The following is a 21,261-nucleotide window of genomic DNA, read 5'->3' as shown; positions in this document are numbered from 1 at the left end:
ATTCTGGCGCACTCTCAATTTCATGTATTTGGTCTGATTGCCTTCAGATCTACATATATTTGTCCTAGTTTGGGGATCTGAAAATGTGACCTGTAACTGTGCTACACTCATTTTACAAAAGTTCTAGAAGGGCCCACAACAAAGAATATACAACTATGTACTGGGGGGCTTTGGGGAGAAAAAGGAAAAAATAAAAAAATAATAAATAAATAAATAAATAAATAAAAAGTTCTCTTAAGCAAACAAAGCTCCCATGTGGATGACTCAGGATCCTTATTTGAATTTAAACATCTGTAAGAAGCCAGCCAGTAAGAGATTGTCTTTGTATCTGTGGGTGTTAACTGACTGCTAGGGAGGCTCTGCATTTTCTGGTTCTGCAGCTTCTTCTTGTTTTAAATTCTTTTTAAATTTTAATTTAAAGTTTTTCTCATCCTAGCTTCAACAAACATGGAAAATTCCAACAGAATCACTGTTCTGATTAAAGAATGACTTAATTGAAAATGTTCAAATAAAGATTGACCAGGGGCCGGCCCTGTGGCCGAGTGGTTAAGTTGGCGCTCTCCGCTTCAGCGGCCCAGGGTTTCACTAGTTCCGATCCTGGACACGGACATGGCACCGCTCATCAAGCCATGCTGAGGCGGCATCCCACATAACACAACCAGAGGGACCTACAACCAAGAATATACAACTATGTACTGGGGAGCTTTGGGGAAAAGAAGAAGAAGAAAAAAAAGAAGATTGGCAACAGATGTTAGCTCAAGTGCCAATATTTAAAAAAAAAAAAAAAAAAGAACCTTGGGGCTGGCCCCATGGCTGAGTGGCTAAGTTCACGTGCTCCGCTTCAGGGGCCCAGGGTTTCGCTGATTCGGATCCTGGGCGCCGACATGGCAGCGCTCATCAGGCCATGCTGAGGGGGCATCCCACCTGCCACAACCAGAAGGACCCACAACGAAAATACACAACTGTGTACCTGGGAGCTTTGGGGAGAAAAAGCAGAAAAAAAGAGAAAGATTGGCAACAGTTGTTAGCTCAGGTGCCAATCTTTAAAAAAAAAAAAGAACCTCACACCCAAGTATACACTCCTCCCAGCATCATCATTTTAAAAAAAAAAAGGGGGGCCAGCCCAGTGGCACAGAGGTTAAGTGCACATGTTCCGCTTCGGCACCTGGGGTTTGCCAGTTCGGATCCTGGGTGCGCACATGGCACGACTTGGCAAGCCATGCTGTGATAGGCGTCCCACATATAAAGTAGAGGAAGCTGGGTACAGATGTTAGCTCAGGGCCAGTCCTCCTCAGCAAAAAGAGGAGGATTGGCAGCAGATGTTAGCTCAGGGCTAATCTACCTCAAAAAAAGAAAAAAAAAGATTGGCCTTTGTTTTCTAAGTGACTAATCAAGATAGAAAATGTTAGTAGGTATTTGCTTGTTTGAAAAAAAGAACTTGAAGAAATTTCTAAAAAGACATTCTCTCCTATAGTTTTCCCTTACAGCTAGAAAATGGTCAAGCTATGGAATGTACAGTAGCTCAATATTTTAAGCAAAAGTATAGTCTGCAGCTGAAATATCCCCATCTTCCATGTCTCCAAGTGGGACAAGAACAAAAGCATACGTACTTGCCACTTGAGGTAAGCTAAACTCAATTTCCTTTTCCAATCTGCCAATCTCTTGAATGAGTTAAAAAAAAAAAAAAAAGTCGTGTTCTCAGCTAGTGGTAGAATTCAGTATTAATTTCTAAAATATTTTTGGCAGTTAACTTCGTTATATAACAGAATTTTGGAGGTTTTTTTTTTTCTGTTTTTGGAAATGGAAGATGTAAGATGCAGTTTGACAAAGGCTTAAGGTATAGAAGCCCATTGCACAAACTAATTTCTCTTTGCCCCTTGGTAGGTCTGTAATATAGTGGCTGGACAGCGATGTATAAAGAAGCTCACAGACAATCAGACTTCCACAATGATCAAAGCCACAGCAAGGTCTGCTCCTGACAGACAGGAAGAAATCAGTAGACTGGTCAGTAAGGCATGGTCTTTAAGAAAGCTCGCTTTAAGATGAAAAAACAAAACAATAGAAAACTCCTGATGGGACACGGTTACTCTTTGGTTTTTATATATGCAGGCTTTCCTGTCCTTTAGGTGAAGAGTAACAGCATGGTGGGTGGACCTGATCCATACCTTAAAGAATTTGGTATTGTTGTCCACAATGAAATGACAGAGCTCACAGGCAGGGTACTCCCAGCACCAATGCTACAATATGGAGGCCGGGTAAGCTTCTTATTTTATTCACCAAGCTTCTTCCAACAACCAGTCAAAAAGAGAATAATCCAGGGTTTTTCCGCTACACCACTACACTGAATTTGCCCATAGTTTTGCTCATTATCGCTTTTTGTCTTTTGGCTAATACCAAATAGAGTTCTGTTTATCCCCTCATCAACCTTAAAATGGCCTTAGATTGTAATGTCTTTTCTCTTTTCTTTTGTTTCTTTTTTGTTTTTGTTTTTTTAAAGAATAAAACAGTAGCCACACCCAACCAGGGTGTCTGGGACATGCGAGGAAAGCAGTTTTATGCTGGCATTGAAATTAAAGTTTGGGCAGTTGCTTGTTTTGCGCCTCAGAAACAATGTAGGGAAGATTTGCTAAAGTGAGTATCTTCGTATTTTCAGCTTAGTAATATCCCTTCCAGATATGAAAATACCATCTTTATGTGAATGTGCTGTGTGCACTGGCCCTAAATCCCTGACTCCTATAGTGACACCATCTGGCTATAGGAAAAAGACCTTGTGTTATAGTAAATTGCAAACGTGGGAATTACATTAAGAATCTGACTCAGCTTCCTTACATTTAAAGCAGAAATTTCTGACTAACAAGGCTGAAGCAGTGCTCGTTGGCAAATTCTTGGGTTCTTAGTGAAGCTTCCTGTGGTATTAATTGTATCTTTTCAGCTAAGATAAAAACTAGTTCATTTTTAATCATTGTAATTTACCAGCAAGCTTGTTTTACTCGAGGGTCACTGACTGAGATGATTGGTTCACGTCTTACAGATGCAGCTATCTATATAAAGACAGTTAATGAGAAGGGTGGAGAAATTAAGGCAGGAAAAGGGAACTGGGATGAAAGAAAGGAATCCTACCAAATATTGGCAAACGCGCAAAAGGAATTGCTCTGAAACCTTTATACGTAGATTGAAGTGACTTCTCAAATCCAAAATTTAAAACTTTATGATGAATTTTGCTTTAAGTGATGATTTCTTTTGATAGTGTTATTGCATCAGATTTGTTACAAGTTTGAATGTAATCCTCAATACGCTGATTTTGTGACAATGTGTTTCTGTGTTCTCAGTTGAACACAACCTTACCCAGCTATTCTTGTGTCAAGCTTACCAGAACACGTTACCTGAAATTTTGACCTTACTTCTCTTCAGTCCAGTATACTAACTTGAATGTTTAAAAAAATCTTTGGACAAGAATGCTGTTCTAGTCACTGGGGCCCAGCTGAGGCATAATTATTTAAAAATTCAAAATGATAATCTGATATCTTAGTAATACAGATTCTTGTGCATTATAATTGCACTGATACATCTGCCAGTCTATTTTTGGCAACCAAAGATTTTTTTTATTTGTTTCTAATTTTGGCTAAGAATTTGCAGAACTGAAAGAAGTATCTTAAAGGGAAATAAATGCTAAGAATGTACTCTGAAATGAAAGCACTGTGCCACTGGGTCTGTTTTGACAGGAGTTTCACTGACCAGCTCCGTAAAATCTCTAAGGATGCAGGAATGCCCATCCAGGGTCAGCCATGTTTCTGCAAGTATGCACAAGGTGCAGACAGCGTGGAACCGATGTTTAAACATCTGAAAATGACCTATGTGGGCCTACAGCTAATAGTGGTTATCTTGCCCGGGAAGACACCAGTATATGGTATGGACCCTTTTAATGTTGAATGAGCCATGATTTCAAGTAGCAGGTAGAACAGTCAGGATAAGCTGGGTTAAGCTGCACTCAAAACAACCCCAAGTTCTCAGTGGCTCAAAGCAACAAAGGTTTATTTTTTTACCCCTCTGTGTCCATTGAGGGTAGACTTCAGCCTCTGCTCCATGTCATCGTATCGTTTTCACTCTGAGGCCCAGGGTGGCAGAGCAGTCCCTATTTGGAATGTTGCTGGCCCCAAGGCAGAGAGAAAAGAGAGCTCTGGAGAGTTCTTAACATCTGCAACTATTTGGCCACAACCAGCTGTATGGCCCACCCAACCTGTGCGGGGGATGCGGGAGTGGGGGCCAGGGAATGTGGTGGGAATGCCGGCCAGGGCATACAGTGCACTTCTCATAGTCCCCAAAGCAGAGAGAACTGGAATGTTTGGTGAAAAGCACTTAGGCATATCAGAGTGGGGAAGAATGGGCGAGCCAAGCACTTCCAGAAAAGGAGCTGTGTAGTTTGTATCTATTCTAAGAAGAATGATACAAAGTTCTTTTGGCTATCATCTGAATAACGACTTGGGAATGACAGACCAGCTGTTTGAACTTTACGAAATGTCTTCAACTCTCTCTCTGTTTCTTTTGTTACCTTCTGTATATCTCTAGTATTTAGAGGGGAAAAAAAGGAATAAAGAACCTGAAAATTCAAAGGGCTGGCTTGTGTACTGAGAGGGAGGAGCTGGGGAGACTGATTCCTTTGCCTGACCAGTCCTGTGGGAAAAATAACCTCAAGGGACTGAGTGAGTGGTGGCACGCAGCATTTAAGGCTATAGGAAGTGGGCCAGCTTCAAGGCCTGCAGGAAGAAAGAAGAGTGGAGGGGGAGGGCTGGTTTATCCAAACTGAAAAAAAATTGCCCTGGGGTTTAGCAGATGAAAGGGCCACAGATGAAAAGCATCTAGCATGGTGTACAGTATATAGTAGGCACTCTGTAAATGTTAATGGGTGAGGTTTTTTCCTTACTCTTAGTAATTAGAAGAATATTTAAACATTTTAAAATTAATTAATGAATATATTTTTTTAGCGGAGGTGAAACGTGTTGGAGATACCCTCCTGGGTATGGCCACACAGTGTGTCCAGGTAAAAAATGTGGTGAAGACCTCACCCCAAACCCTTTCCAACCTTTGCCTGAAGATAAATGCAAAGCTTGGAGGAATTAACAACGTGCTTGTACCTCATCAAAGGTAAGATTCTGGACTCTGTTTTTCCCGCTTTTTTATAAAGCTCTAATGATATAATTTTACAGTAAAGCATGCAAATCTCAAATATGCATCTCAGTTACTTTTTCTTATGTATTTATACACTCATGTAACCACCACCCAGGTTAAAATATAGAACATTTCCATGGGGCCAGCCCTGTGGCCGAGTGGTTAAATTTGCATGCTCCACTTCAGTGGCCCAGGGTTTGGATCCTGGGCGCGGACATGGCACCACTCGTTAGGCCATGTTGCGGCGGCATCTCACATGCCACAACTAGAAGGACCCACAACTAAAATATTCAACTATGTACTGGGGGGGATTTGGGGAGGAAAAAAAAAAGCAGGAAAAAAAAAAGAACATTTCCAGCACCTCATCAGGCTTCCTTGTGGCCTGTCCCAATAGATAATCCCCAAAGGTAACCACTATTCTGACCTCTGTCACCATAGATTAGTTTTGCCTGTTTTTGGACTTCATATAAATGGAAGCATACAGTATGTAGTATTTTGTATCTGTCTTCTTTTGCTCAACATTATGTGTCTGAGATTCATTCACGTTACTGTATTAAGTAGTAGTTTATTCTTTTTCATTGTTGTATATTATTTCGTTATAAGCGTATACCACAAAATTTTTATCTATTCTACTATTGATCGATATTCTTGTACCTTCAATATGTACAATTCTTCTTCATTTTTGGTGGACTTAAGTCTTTCTCTTGTGTGTATATCCAAGAGTGAAATTGCTGAGTTGTAGAGAATACATGGATTTAGTATTGAAGGATACTGCCAAATAGTTTTCCAAAGTGGTTGTATCAATTTTTGTTTCCACTGAGAGTTCTAGTTGCTCTATATTCTCACCAACACTTGGTTGTATCAGTCCTTTTAATTTGAGCCATTTTGGTTGGGGGTAATAGTATCTCATTATGGTTTTAATTTGCATTCCCCTGATGACTAATTATTTGAGGACATTTTCATATGCTTCTTGGCTATTTGGACATCTTCTTTTACAATAGGCCCGTTCAGTTCTTTGCCTGTTTCTTAGATTGGGTCGTCAGTCTTTTCATTCATTTGTAGTTTTCTTATCTATTGAGATAATATCTGACTTGTTAACTCTAAAATGTTTTTATGGGAAATTCTGTATGTGAAAGTGCTTTGAAAAGTTAAGTTTAGGGCTGTGGTATTAGTCGTTGCTATACTTGAGAAGAAGATGAAATTGAGTCCCTTACTCTTGCACGTTCATATCACAATTCTCATTTTTGTCCTTGGGTGAAACTTCTAGGTCAATAAATCCTTCCTGCAGCATTGGTAGGTGAGGTATACAGGCCACAGGGGAAATTCACCTAAAGGCTGAAATCGTTTAATTTTACCCCAAACATGTGAGACAGTATAGCATAGTGGCCTAGTGTATACTTCAGGGTCAGACTTCCTGGTTTTGGATTCCAGCTTTACCACTTCCCAGCTGTGGGATCTTGTGCAAGTTCCTTATCCTCTTATGTCTCATTTTTTAAATCTGGAAAACTGAGATAATAATTGTCCCACCCTTATACAATTGTTGTGAGGACTAAGTGGGTTGATACATGTAAAGTGCTTACTATGGTGGCTGGTACATAGTATATGTAAGCTGTTACTATGTTATATATATGTATATTATAAATACATCTTTGCTGTTATGTTGCTTTGTGCCAGGTCCATGTTGTATGATGATAGGTATAGAGAAATACAACAGAGCCTCTGCCCTCAGGGAGGTATCTATTCTTTAGTATCTGTTACATCTTTAGTACCTCTTACAAGAGATTTTCATGTTTGGGATGCCTCCTATATTACACTTTAAGAATCAATACTCAGTCCCAAATCCTACCTCTAAGAATTGACCAGAGAAGCGTGATGTTTTCCTCCTTGATTCCTCAGATAGAGAAATCAGTGCCAAATAAATGAATTCCTTCCTTCAACAAATATTTATTGAGCACCACCTGTGAGCTCGGCAGTGTTCTAGGCACTGGGGTTGCAGCAGTCAACAGGACAAAATAAAATTCCTGCCCTAGTGGAGTTTACATTGTGTTTGTGTGTGTGTGTGTGTGTGTGTGTGTAGAAAGTAAATAAAATAAATATGTAAAATATGTGGTGTAAGTGATAAATACTATCAGTAAAAATAAAATAGGGAAGGACATAGATTGATTCTCTTTTCTAAGTCTCATATCTTAAAAAGAAGTGGGGCTTTTATCCCAGTTCCATGTACATCCTGCAGTTCTGTATCCACTGTAGAAATCTCAGGATTCCAAGAAAGCCTGTTCTGGAGAAATTTTCCCTTTACACATAGAGATTTTGTTAAATTTGGATCGGGTCCTCTTTTTTAATTCTTCCCTTCTGACTATTACAGAGGAACCGTCTTGACTTCTTCGGTCAATTCAGATGCATTATACTGGGTGGCACAGCTGCTCAGTGGGCCTTAGAGTTCTCTACCAATGGGCACAAGTATTTATTCTCTTTTATAAGATTATACCTGTGATTGTATCTGGTGAGCTGACTCAACACAAACATTGTCATCTGTATGTCTGAGTGGCAATGTCTCCTTAAATCTGAGCAGGCCCTCGGTGTTCCAGCAGCCTGTCATCTTCCTGGGAGCGGATGTCACACACCCTCCGGCAGGGGATGGGAAGAAGCCTTCCATTGCTGCTGTGGTTGGCAGTATGGATGGCCACCCCAGCCGGTACTGTGCCACTGTTCGGGTGCAGACCTCCCGCCAGGAGATCTCCCAGGAGCTCCTCTATAGTCAGGAGGTCATCCAGGACCTTACTAACATGGTTCGAGAGCTGCTCATCCAGTTCTACAAATCCACGCGCTTCAAACCCACTCGGATCATCTATTACCGTGGAGGAGTGTCTGAGGGACAAATGAAACAGGTACTCTCATGATCTCATAGTTACCCTCTGGGGCTTCTAGGTGTCTGGCAGAGCTTCCTCCCATCTGCCACTCTGGGTAAATCAGATCTGAGAGATTTCAAGTGAGTTCTCAACTAAACATCATTCCATTTCTAACTCCTAGGTAGCTTGGCCAGAACTAATAGCAATTCGAAAGGCATGTATTAGCTTGGAAGAAGATTACCGGCCAGGAATAACCTATATTGTGGTACAGAAAAGACATCACACACGACTCTTCTGTGCAGATAAAACAGAAAGGGTAAGAAAACATAGGATAAGCTTCATTATCTGATGCACGTAAATGTGTTTTTGAGTGGGCATACATACAGGGTTTTTTTTTCTAAAAGCAAAAGTGCCTAATAGTCATTTAATAAATATACTAACTACAGTCGATCTTAGATGACCAGTTCTGAATGATACAGGCTTCAAGACTGAATATTTCTCTTGTGTGACAGAAATGCTGGTTTGTAGAGTTTTTAGGGGGGAGGTCAGAAACATGCCAGGTAACTAGGATGATAAGGCAACCTCCTGAAGGGCAGATTTATCTGTTTGGGGTTTACTGCCATTTGCTACTTTTTGCTGCCAGTGCCCGGGGCGTGGTTCTAGAGTATAAAGAAACATTTCTCTTCCAAATGATTTTGTATCAGTTAAGTGGATTCTTAGGGTACCAACTTTGAATGTTTCTGATGTCACACTTATTAACCATGGGCAAGTTACTTAACTTCTCTAAGCCATGATGTTCTCAACTGTAAAATGTATTAAGAACAATATCTGTTTCACAGGGTTGTTGTAAGGATTAAGTTAATAAATGAATATTCATTTGGGGTACAATTCCAAGCACTTAATAAAAGACATTTTCTGTATTCTTTCTATTTATAATCTGATATTTCTGGCTAAACTAGGTAAGTTTAGGTGTATAATATTGGATGACTTTGCTTCTATATTTTTTGTGACATTACTTCATCTGTTCCAGACCCTCCCTGATCCTCCCCCAGGGAGACTAGTTCTTTCTGTTGCCTAATCTTGTAATCTGGGTCACTCCCATTATTTTCTAGAACAGCCCTTAGTTTTTGTCTCTAATCCAAGGCTGAGTTGTTTCTTTTTGTTTTCTGAATCCTTGGAGAACTGAGGTTTTCTCCTTGGGCCCCACGTTCACCAATCAGCTCAGACTCAAAGTGCTGTTTTCTAAGTTACCCAAACCGTGACTCAGTGGTACTTCTTAGACTCTGCTAATACGGATTCTCTGAAGTCTGGCCGGAGCTCTGGGCACAAAACATCCCACCACCCCCTCCTTAATTGCATTGTCACCTCTTCATCCCGCTGGCAGCTTGCTATCCATATAGCTTTAGGACTTGGATTATCTTTCTAAAACCCCAAGCTGTGTCATAGTTTTGTTCTTTACCGTCCTGTGTCGCTCCTAACCTTTCAAGATTGCCGGTCCCAGTCTTTGGTCTACTTTACACCCCCGACCCTTCCCAGTATCTTCACTTCTCTAAATATGCCTCTTGCCTGTCTCCAACTCTGAATCAGTCCACTTGCCCATTTTCTTTACTTCTACTTTTAGGCTGATAGGGCTTGCTGAGGGAAAAAGTCATTTGTTTAATAATGAACCATATTACAAATTCATGATAGCAAATCTCAGCTAGGCCTTTGATGCTGCAATTTTTTCATGTATCCTGTTCTCCATAGCATCTGTTCCAAAGCTTTATACTCTTCTCAGTTCCCCAACCATATCCATGACACCTTCATTGCCAACAATTTACCTTGCCAACGATAGAACAACCTTCTATTTCCCCCAGAAAACAAAATCTAGAAGGCATGAGTTTCCTTGGCTTCCTCTCCTCTACTTTCAAGTTTAGTTAAAGCTTGTGTTTTCATATCTCCTTCCTCATGTCCTAAAGGCTAATCTCTACACCTGTGCTTTCTTTTCCCCCCACTTACGCTTGTGTTCCTAATCTTTCCTGCCTTCTCTAGAGCCTTACTTCATTAATTACCTATTATTTCCCAAAATTTCAATCTTTCCCATTCTGTTGCCTCCTTCTCACCCTCTAAAGTTTCTCACTCTTCCTCAGTCCCCCCAATAAACTTGCCTTCACTCGGCCTCTCCTTCAGTCAACCTGCCACCTTATCTTTCCTCTGTTTCATGACCAAACTTTTAAGGAAAAAAATGACTTGACTTTCTATCTGTACCTTCTCACATCATGGTTTGATTCTCTATAGGCTTTGATTTCAATGACTCCATCGAAGTTGTTCCCTCAATGACTTGATCATTTTGAATCTAGCAATATCTTATCAGGTTCCCACACTGACCTCTGGAGCACGTAGGATGATTGCCTTCTTTGGCCTTAGCAATGTGACTTTCCAGGAACGCTACCCACCTCTGTAATCAGTCTTTGACCCCCGCTTCCTCCCCTGTCCATTAAACACTGATGTTTCCTGGCATTTCATACTCCTCCCTCTTCTCTTCTCAATTTCAGTTCTCTTTAGTCTCACCTACTTTCCTGGATTCATGTGTTTTCTTATAGATTCCTAAATCTGTATTTCCAGCTCTAGACTTTTCTCGGCAGCTCCTGATCTGCACTTCCAATTATCTACCAGACATATTTACTTAAAGGCTCTATAGGCATTGTATCAGTCAAGATAGGCTAGGCTGTGCTGTGCTACCAAAAAACTCCAAAGTCTTAGTGGCTTACAAAGATTTCTTTCTTTTTTTTAAAAAAGATTTTATTTTTTCTTTTTCTCCCCAAAGCCCCCCGGTACATAGTTGTGTTTATTTAGTTGTGGGTCCTTCTAGTTGTGGCATGTGGGATGACCGGTGCCATGTCCAAGCCCAGGATTTGAACCGGCAAAACCCTGGGCCGCCGAAGCAGAGTGCTTGAACTTAACCACTTGGCCACAGGGCCGGCCCCACGAAGATTTATTTCTTGCTCACATTACACATTCGTTGTGGCTCTGCTGCAGCTGTGACCCTGCTGTCCTCCCTTTGGAGGCTAGACTGACATAGAAGCATCTCTTTGGAACATTGCCAGTCATTGTAGTAGAGGGGGAAAGAGATAAACGACACGACGTGTGCTGGCTCTCAAACTTCTGCCCAGAAGTAACACGTTTCAGGACACATTTTATCAGCCAAACCAAGTTACATGGCCACTGCTGAGTTAATTGGGTGGGGATGTATGATCCTCCCCCAGGGAGGGGCACGGGAATATTTGGCCCCAGTGATACAAACTACCACAGGCACTTCAAGCAAAACACATCTAAACCTTCTACTTATTGTTTTATCCTCTTCCAAAACCGTTCCACCCCCGGTGTTCCTTTTCTTCTGTTACTTGGCATCACTGTATATTGAGTCAGCCAAGCTAGAAACTTCAGGGTTGTCTTTTAATTCTTCTTCTCCTTTACTGTCCTCCCATGTCCAGTTGGTCAAATAGTCCTCTGTGTTCTGCCCTGAAATTTTTTTTAAGTATGATTGACATACAACATTATATGAGGTTCAGGTGTATAACATAGTAATTTGATAATTATATACTACATTACAAAGTGCTCACCATGATAAGTCTCGTAGCCTTCTGTCACCATCAAAGTTGTTACAATGTTATTGACCGCATTCCCTATGCTTTACTTTACGTTTCTGTGACTTATTTATTTTGTAGCTGAAAATTTGTACTTCTTAATCCCCTTCACCTGTTTCACCCATGCTTTCTTATGGTGGTCAGTATTTTCCCAAGATAGCCAAAACATAACATTTTAGTTTCGTCTTTTACCACGCCCTCATACACCTTCCATTTCCCGTGTACATGGAGCATTTTTATCCCTGGAATGACCACATCCATCCTACTCCTTTTTTTGATTGTTTTTATTAAGGTATAATATAGATACAGTAAAATTTACCCTTTTTAGTGTACTGTCCTGCAAATTTTGACAAATGCATATAGTTGTGTAACCACCACCTCAGTAAAGATGTAGAATGAGTCTATCACACACAAAACTTCTCTCATGCCTTTTTGTAGTCAACCCTTTCCCTCACCTACAGCCCCTGGCAACCGTTGGTATGTATTCTGTCCCTATAGTTTTGTGTTTTTTCCAGAATGTCATATAAGTGGAATCCCATATCCTTTGAGTCTGGCGTCTTTTACTTAGCATAATGCTTCTGAGATTCATTCAAGTTATCGTGTGTATCAGTAGTTTGTTTCTTTTTATTGCTGAGTAGTATTTCATGATAGAGATGAATCACAGTTTATTTATCCATTCCTTTTTTTTTTTTTTTTTTTTTTTGAGGAAGATTAGCCCTGGGCTAACATCTGCCACCAATCCTCCTCCTTTTGCAGAGGAATACTGGCCCTGAGCTAACATCCGTGCCCATCTTCCTCTACTTTATATGTAGGACGCCTGTCACAGCATGGCTTGCCAAGCAGTGCCATGTCCACACCTGGGATCCGAACCAGTGAATCCCGGGCTGCTGAAGTGTAACGTGTGCACTTAACCACTGCACCATCGGGCCAACCCCTGTTTATCCATTCCTGATGTGAAGGGATATTTGGAGTGTTTCCCGTTTTTATCCCATCCCCTCTTTCAGCTGCTACTTATCCTATCAGGCATGATTCCACTATTTCCTCCCACCAGTTTTTCTCGGTGCCTTCTATAATGCCCTCATCACATTGCATTGTGGTCTGTTGTATATGGTTTTCATGAAGGGCAGGAGGGAAGTTGGCTAGTTTTCTCTCTGCCTCTGTCTCTCATCCCCAACCTCTGCTGCAGAGCCGTACACACGGATGCTCAAGCAATAACTGTTGAATTGAACCTGCCTGGATCCCCTTTTTCCCCAGGGCATCCCCTTTCTAGGCTCTGATCTGTAGGCTCCAAGAGATTTTTTAAAAAGGGATTCTATGGTGAAATAAGTTTGGGGATCACTATATATTCCATCTCCCTCTTAAATTACTAAATAAGCCTTCTGAATCTCTCTTTATTATGAAGCAAAGGCTCTGAGAAGTCATACAGTAGAAAATCCTTTTTAACTTTGGCTTAATCTGGTATTTCTCAAATTTGTTTGACCATAAAACACCTAAACACATGCTGCAGAATTAATATTCCCAAAGCACACACTTTGTGAAACAATGCTGGAACTATTATAACTCAGTTACGTTTCCTCTTGTCCAGCTAGGTACCCAAGTTCACATACGAATTTGATGGAATGAGACTTTTCTATACTCATAGATGTTCTTGGATGCATTGATGTATGCTATTCAACTGAAAGTTACAGTAGTTAGAATGGAGCCAAATAAATTCCCATCAAATTTGTGGCTATATGCTAAATAAACTTCCTCATATGGAATCCTGCTGTACAGCAAAAGAGGATGAAAATTGGCCAAATAGCAAGATTCAATTCCTTTCCTTGTAAATGCACTTCTGAAGTTTCCCTCTCTGCTTTCCTAGAAGTTTGATTTTTAGGGTTTTGGCTATGGAAGAACTTTAGAATTTTAAAAGTGTAAGAGATCATCACCTAATTTTGTAGCTAGTTAGACTGAGACCCAAAGATATTACACTTTCTTCAAGATATGTAGTTGCAAGGCTAGGCCTACAACTGAAACTCTTGTTTTCCTAATTCCCATTTCAGCGCATTCCTCCTGATAATGTATGTGCCAGTGACTTACTAATCCCATAAAAGTATTAGTTTTGTTGAACCTGGTGAACCAGTTTAAAGATTCCTTCATCTTTACTTTTACTGAAAGTTGTGGATTTTTTTTTTTTACTCTAAGTGAGGGCTAGAACTGATTTTTTTCTCAGGAAGCTTCTCCATTGTAGCTGTCTTCCCCCCCCCCCCCCCCCCCCCCCCCCCCCCCCCCCCGTGAAGGTACCAATGTGTCATCTGTAAATAGATAACAAAAATGCAGCCCAAAGCCACAGGCAAAATAATTCTTTGTCTGGATTCCCCCAGAGAAACCATGGAGGATATTTGTTTGAGAAAATACTTAAGGATGAAATGGTTAGGCTAATGGAAAATTACAGAAAATTCAACATCTTGAATTAAACTGGTTTTCAAGACTTCAATTAAGAGCAGTTTACCAACTTGTTATCAATTAACACATAAAAGAAAAAAAGTGGCCTGAGCTCAGTTTGGCCCTTCGATGACTAATTATACCTTTTTTTTGGTAGGTGGGGAAAAGTGGCAATGTACCAGCAGGCACTACAGTGGATAGCACCATCACACATCCGTCGGAGTTTGACTTTTACCTCTGTAGTCATGCAGGAATTCAGGTAATTTGGAAGCTGGTCCAGATTGTTGACTTGATAGGGAGATGTTTGCAAATTTAGCAACTAGCTTGAGTAGACTTGTTTTAGAACACTATGCGAACTCTGTTAAAGCTTATTTCCTAGAGCTGTTATCTTTTGGTCCAGGTCTCTGCTTTTAGGTGTGCTGGGCAGGAATACTTCTGACTTTAAGGAGTAGGTTTCACATCTCTTTTCTCAGGTAGTCAACCCCTGTCAGAAATATATTAATCATAAAACTCTCTCTCCAGGGAACCAGCCGTCCTTCACATTACCAGGTCTTGTGGGATGACAACTGCTTCACTGCGGATGAGCTCCAGCTGCTAACTTACCAGCTATGTCACACCTATGTGCGGTGTACGCGCTCAGTCTCTATTCCAGCCCCTGCATATTATGCCCGACTTGTAGCATTCAGGGCAAGGTATCATTTGGTGGATAAGGATCATGACAGGCAAGTTTCTCAGTCACAATAAAATCTCTTTGTGTCTATGTTAGCAGTGTGTTAAAAAAAAAAATGAGCTACTACAGAAAACTTTTTGGAGGTGTTAAACTTCCTTTTAGGGTTTAAATTTCAAGGAGCAAATAAAATTGTGTGTGCCTTCAAGAGCTTATACTGTGACTTTTGATCCAAGAAGTGTTCAGGCTTGTTCATACTTGTATGGTGTGTCTAAAGTCTGCCCAAAGAAAGAAGTCTAATTTGGAGCTGCCTGTGGTTTTCCGAGAGAGCCAAATGCATTTTGGTTCTGCTCAGGTCCCAAGCAGCCTCAAAAAGTGGCCGACATGGTGCCCTCGCTCCAATCAGAGCAGTCACAGGCCTGTGGATTCTACTTCATGCAAGGGGAAGTCCTGACCTGTTCACTTTGTTTTCAGGACAGTCTGGAAGAATGCACCAGAGTGAACCTGGATGTATATGTGGGAGAAGGAGGGGTGCCAGACCATTCTCACCCCCAAATAGGGATCTCAAGAGAATCAGACATTTTGACCCATTACTGAGCTACTATTAAATAGCTAAACAAGCTCTTTGCATTAATTTTCTTCTCGAAATGACCATCTGTGAAGTGTAGCAGTTTCTGGGCTCTTCCCCAAGTCTGAATTCAGCTGCTAAATAGTAGGCATTCCACTGCAAGTCTATTTCTGTAAGGGTTGAAAATACGCTATTATGGAAAATGCCCAGCTGTGGCTTTGTACCTTCCATTCTGTAATACATCTGTTCATTCAACATGTTCATTAGATATTGACTGTGTGCCCGGCACTGTGTTAGGTACTAAAAACACTAAGATGAAGAAGATATGTTTCCTGGGATTTTATGTTTCGTTATGGAAACAATACAAGCAAATGTGGAACTGACAGTTAGCCCAGAGCAGTATAGATGAAAGTGCAATGGGACATCCGAGCAAAGGCTGTTAGAGATGACTTCATAGCTGGATGGCTAGGATTTGGCTCTACAAAGAAGAGAAAAGGATTTTCCAGGCAGAGGGAATAACAGACACAAAGAAGAGAAAGCAAGTGCCATGTTTGGACAATAACACTTTTTTTTTTGGCTGGAGCAAGTGAAAGGGGAATAGCAGGCATGATGCTGGGAAAGTATATTAGAGCAAGATTGTATTTGTTAAATGTAAAAATCTATTCCTGGGATAAAAAAATAGTACTTAGTGAATTGAGAGTGAGTGGCAGAGAAGAGGATGAAGTAAAAGATGACTAAGACTTTGAGTCTAGATGATAAGGATAATAATAATTTAAGTAGAGAAGGCAGAAGAGGAATGATGATTGACACTTTACCAAGCCCTTTATATCACACGGCACCCTTAAGAGTTATGTTTGGAAGTTGTTATTATTGTCCTGAAAGACCAAAGTTCAGAGGAGTTGTTGCTTGTCCAAGGTCATATAGCTAGTGAGACTGGTGGCATAGCAACATTTGCAGAGTGTCCCCTATGTTACAGCACTGTGCTAGGTACATATATTCATTTATTCATTCAACAAATGGTTATTGAGGTTATACTATGTGCCAGGCACTAGAGATCCAGAGGTAAGATAGATGAAGTTGCTGCTTTCTTGGAGTTTGTATCCCAGAGGGGGGATAATTAGCCAATTAATAATTTAATATCAATTGTGTTTATTTCAAATGAAAGAAAAGTAGAGGATTCTGTAAAAGCATGTTCCAAGTGGTTCTGACCTGAACTTTGGAGTTAGGGAAAACTTTGGGGGGGAATGACATTTGACTGAAGCATAAAGGACGAGTAGGCATTAAGCAGACATAAAGGACAATGGAAGTTCTTACATCTGCACTGTTAAGGATTTGGGTCTTTTTTATTTATTTATTTTGCTGAGGAAGATTAGCCCCAAGCTAACATCTGTTGCCAATCTTCCTCCCTTTTTGCTTGAGGAAGAGTAGCCCTGAGCTAACATCTGTGCCAGTCTTCCTCTGCTTTATATGTGGGTCGCCACCACAGCATGGCTGACAAGTGGTGTCGGTCCATACCAGAGATCCGAACCCACAAACCCGAGCTGCCAAAGCAGAGTGTGCCAAACTTAACCACTGCACCGTGGGGAAGGTCCCCAAGTATTTGCGTCTTTGCAGACATTATCTCATTTAATTATTGCAGCAGTCCATTAAATAAGTTGTATTGCATTTTTCAGTTGAGCAAACTGATGTTTAGAGAGACATTAAAAATGATTTAAGGAGCCGCAGCCTGAGCCTAAGATCTTGAATCCAGTACTATTCGTGCTATTTGAAACATGCGAAGTTTGAAGCGGTCTTTTGTTACACCTGGTTTTTTGCTTTATTCTCTTTACAGTGCAGAAGGCAGTCATGTGTCAGGACAGAGCAATGGCCGAGATCCTCAGGCCTTGGCTAAAGCTGTGCAGATCCACCATGATACCCAGCACACGATGTATTTTGCCTGAGAATCTCAGAAAAAGAGCTCCACCAATTTGGCACCGCAGCCTCAAAATGTTTCAAATGCCTACCGCCTCTAGAGAGCGCCAAGTTGACTTCAGGTGGTCTTCTACCAGCAGCTCGGAATAGTTGCACTGAATCTATACTTTGCAGCACTGTCTGATGCATCAACAAAATTGAGCCATTTTTTTAAAGTAATAGATACTCTTAGATTGTCTTTTCTGATGCACTGGACTGAATTTTTACCTCAACATGCAAAGGCTGATCAGCCTGAACTTTCTAGGACTTTACAAGAAAGGTTTCTATGGAATATTTTGCTAGCTGTGGTGTTCACCGCATCCCTCTAGTCTTATAAGAGATTATTCCTTTTTTCTGTATTCATCAAGTGGGGCGTATGCATAAGTGGGAGAGAAAAACCAAACAATCTACTTCAGTTCGGTGTAACTATTTAATTGTGTGGGTCCATAGACTTTTTAATGGAGGTTTCTGACTTCACCACTGTAAATGCCTTTAACGAGCATTGATTTTTGAAAGTTTTACAGAGTTTTATTAGTTTTACTACTTTATCCTGTTGATCTTTACAGACTTGTGCTGGTGTAAGTACAGGCTGCCAGGCAATTGCACTATACGTGGCTGCAGATTCAGAAAGGCAGTTCCTTTATTCGGTTGACTCTGGTGATTGTGTAACACAAACAGATGTGACACACGTCGCGGTGACAGATTACACTGCCATGGCAAAAGTACTCACACTTTCCCCTCTTTGAAAAAAAATTAGCTTTTAGTATTTTTCAAAGTTTTCAAAAGTGCCCATTTTATGCTGCTATGTGGTTTGTTAGAACTAAATGATTTTTAAACTTTTCTCATAGAAAGTTAACTTTGGCAATAAACATTTTTTAAGGTCCCTCCTCTTCCTTCCCCAACAATGTAGTTTTCTAGATGAGATCTCAGTATGATTTTATCAGCTATTTCTTATAGATCATAATCTGGCAATTTCTGAAACCAGTCAGAAAAGACATATATTTCCATGCCTTTTTAAAGAATTATTTTTATCTGTTTTATAGTCACAGTTGGTGTCCTGTCACTTTGTTTTAAAATAAGCTAGAACCAGGATGCTTCCTTATTGGATAGGCTTTGCCAATCCTTAAGGTACATTGAGTGATGCTGCAACTTGCAAAAAATGTACCAGCGTTTAAAACTTTTTTACCTGGGAATCAAGGTTACTCGCACAATTACTTGCAGTGCAAATTTTTTGCTTCTCTTTCAACCTGAAATGTACTTGGTGGGGTTCCCTTCCTTTTATTAAGCTAAAACTGCATAGAGAAGGTTGATTTTTCTTAATAGATTCTGAATTCTCTTCACAGAGAGACAGGATTCCTTTCTTGTCCAAACAAAGGGAGTTGATCTAAAGCAAGCATCAGTTAAAGCGTAGGGGAAAATGTATTTTGTATTTAGTGTAGATAATACTTTGTGAATGGACAACAGTTACATACAGTCTTGGTAGTTCCAGCCAGTGTTTCCTAGCCCAAATTTTACTGACTTCTGATTCTCTGTCCTGGAACCTCAGGACTGAGAGCTGGAAAAGGAGATGAAAGGCCCAGAGCCACACTCCATATGGCTGAGGAACGTGCTAGGGGAAGAGACAGACACGATGTGGTAAAATGGTTTTGCCACCTCTATCTGGAAACTGCCGGGGGGGAAACACTGGATCTGATGGTGAAAGGTGTTTGCTTGAACTCATTAGCCAGTCCAAATCTCTTAAACTAGCCTTCTCAAATCCCAGCAATATAAAGCACTGTTTTTCTTCAGTCTCTTAAACAAGCTTGTAAATACATTGAGGTTTACATTTCCACATGCTGCTGATCAGTGGCGCCACCAGTGTTTGCTGAGACTGGTCTCTGAGAGTTTTATAATGTGTATCAAGTCCTCTAGCTCATTAGGATGAGTAGGTATTCTCTGCAGTATCTTCTTCTCTGCAGATAGTGGGAAGAAAGCAAGCTCTGTAATTGAGGCACAACTTAGGCAGGAGTGAAGAGATGGCAGATGTTAATTTCTTAAGCTTTTCCCTTTTTGCAAATACCTCACTTGGATAATACAAATCAGGACTTGTTGGTGAGGGGCTGGCTGCTGCTTTTATTCACAGTTGTTCAGGGAGAGCACAAAATACCCTTCAGCATGGCCACCCTGGACCCATGAGGAGGAAAAAACGGAAGCTTTTTTAGGAAAAGGACTCACTGGAGTCCAGGATGTGAAGAACTCTTGGTGGTTGGCTGGCTGGCCAGCGGGCAGCACACCTGCACTTGAGTGCCTGCGGCTTGCTTGTTAATAACGCACAGAAGAAGCGTCACTTCTCACCATCTCCTGGCGTATATGGAGCCAAGAGCGAGGCAGAGTGCCGGGAAGCCCTGATTCGCTTGCCTGCAATTAGGCTATACGCTTGACCTTGAACTCTACAGTTTGTATGACCTCAGTCAGTCCTAGGACACTGGGGTAAATCAGTGTGGTGGTGGAGGAAAAGCCGGGAGGCCTATTTTTATAGGAACACAGTACCTTTAAAGGTGCAATGCTGTCGTTTGGGACGAAAGGAAAGAAATATGGAAGAACTGGGATTATTGGAAAAAATTTGCTGAGGGGTGAATCTTTAAGAGGTAATCACTGCGGAGTCAGAGTTGCAGCAATCCTATTGCCAGCAAGTCTGAATGCATAGTTTTAATTCGGCTTGACAGTTTGAATACATAACCCCTCGGGACTGACCGAATCGTTATGCATGTGTCAATCAATGGGAGGTGTGCATTCTCTAGAAGTAGGTTTAGGCTGTTTGGTTTTTTAAAACACAGCCTGTTTAGGCACTGTCATGTGGTGTGAAAGATTTAAGTGTAGCAATGCTAAAGAGTAACAAATTGGGGATAAGGCGCGGGGACATTAAGAGAGTGGTGAAGATCCAAGTGTTGAACCAATTATGTTTGTTGCTGTTGTTAGCTAGTGAACCCTGAGTGGTTTATAAAGTGAACTAGCTGGTTGATGCAGCTGGCAGTCTGGGCAGGCAGAACATATTCAGTCTTACTGTAAATTCTATTTGCTGCTTCCAAAGGTGATGATTTATAAGCAGACGTATTCTATATGGTCTGTATTTTAGGATCTGGTGCCCAGCCTATATCAGAGCTTACCTACCAGGCTCAGCTACCTATCCTTTCTGTGGGAAAAGGTAATCCACTGTTTAACAAGGCTCACCCCCTCTGCCCTGTGCGAGCTACCCTTCGTGGATGTGCTGTAAGATTTTCTTGCTCAATAGCAAGGCGGTAGCTCTGCTTTCATTTTAAGAAAGTGGAGCCTGAGGGCATTGTATCAATACTGCTTCAACTCCAAGGATTTTTCCTTGTAAAATTAAAGGGAAGATCTTGTTATGGATTAACCATTTTCTTATCCCTTGCTATTGACATATTCATGCTCTTTCTATGTCTAGTGGCTGAAAATGTTTGCATTTGTTCCTTTGACTAATGGTGTAATTTTTTTCTATATTGTTAGGCCTGTAACGTTTTAAAATGTATTTTATTAAATTTGGACTGGATGTATGTCTCTAGCAATACGAGGTACTTTCTGAACTATTAAGGGAGAGGTGGTATCCCCATGTTGAGATAAGATGATGGTTGTTTAAATTTTGCAATTTTTTCTTTTGGCCTGCAGGGATATTTTGTGTTCATGTGTCCAAAAAAGAATAAATCGGCATTCTCGTGCCAACAGTTGTTTTTCTTTTGTCTATTTCAATTGTCTAATAAATATGGAATATACTGTAATGGCAACATACATGATTGCTTTTTAAAAACAATTTCCTCAATTTAAGAAATTTGAGAAAAAAGGACAGTGGGAAAACTTTGTGTTTTTACCTCCTGGTTCTCCCTATATTTAGAAATTGTTATTTGGGAATGTTAAAAGAGCTTCTTGCAATATTTCACATATGAAAACTTTTGCAAGATTCCTCAGGGTTCTGGTTATAGCTCTTAATGGGAAGATCTATTTAAGTGATGTTTCGAG

At 40.7% G+C, this 21,261-nt stretch overlaps 1 protein-coding gene across 1 annotated transcript in view; it reads left to right on the top strand.

Moving 5' to 3' along the window:
- The window catches only part of AGO4 (argonaute RISC component 4), a 34,302-nt gene extending 13,330 nt beyond the window's left edge, over positions 1 to 20,972 (top strand). The window contains exons 8-18 of the mRNA XM_023633515.2: positions 1,475 to 1,622; positions 1,885 to 2,004; positions 2,127 to 2,255; positions 2,498 to 2,631; positions 3,723 to 3,907; positions 4,983 to 5,142; positions 7,739 to 8,054; positions 8,197 to 8,331; positions 14,223 to 14,324; positions 14,588 to 14,787; positions 17,132 to 20,972. Coding sequence (XP_023489283.2) covers positions 1,475 to 1,622; positions 1,885 to 2,004; positions 2,127 to 2,255; positions 2,498 to 2,631; positions 3,723 to 3,907; positions 4,983 to 5,142; positions 7,739 to 8,054; positions 8,197 to 8,331; positions 14,223 to 14,324; positions 14,588 to 14,787; positions 17,132 to 17,240 — 1,738 coding nt within the window. The 3' untranslated portion in view covers positions 17,241 to 20,972. The remainder of the gene's footprint in view (positions 1 to 1,474; positions 1,623 to 1,884; positions 2,005 to 2,126; positions 2,256 to 2,497; positions 2,632 to 3,722; positions 3,908 to 4,982; positions 5,143 to 7,738; positions 8,055 to 8,196; positions 8,332 to 14,222; positions 14,325 to 14,587; positions 14,788 to 17,131) is intronic.
- Positions 20,973 to 21,261: the final 289 nt, after the last annotated feature.

This window comes from Equus caballus, chromosome 2, assembly GCF_041296265.1.
Source record: "Equus caballus isolate H_3958 breed thoroughbred chromosome 2, TB-T2T, whole genome shotgun sequence".
NCBI classification, from domain to species: Eukaryota; Metazoa; Chordata; class Mammalia; order Perissodactyla; family Equidae; genus Equus; species Equus caballus.
The sequence above is the reverse complement of the archived record's forward strand: the minus strand, read 5'-3'. Positions and strand labels throughout refer to the sequence as shown.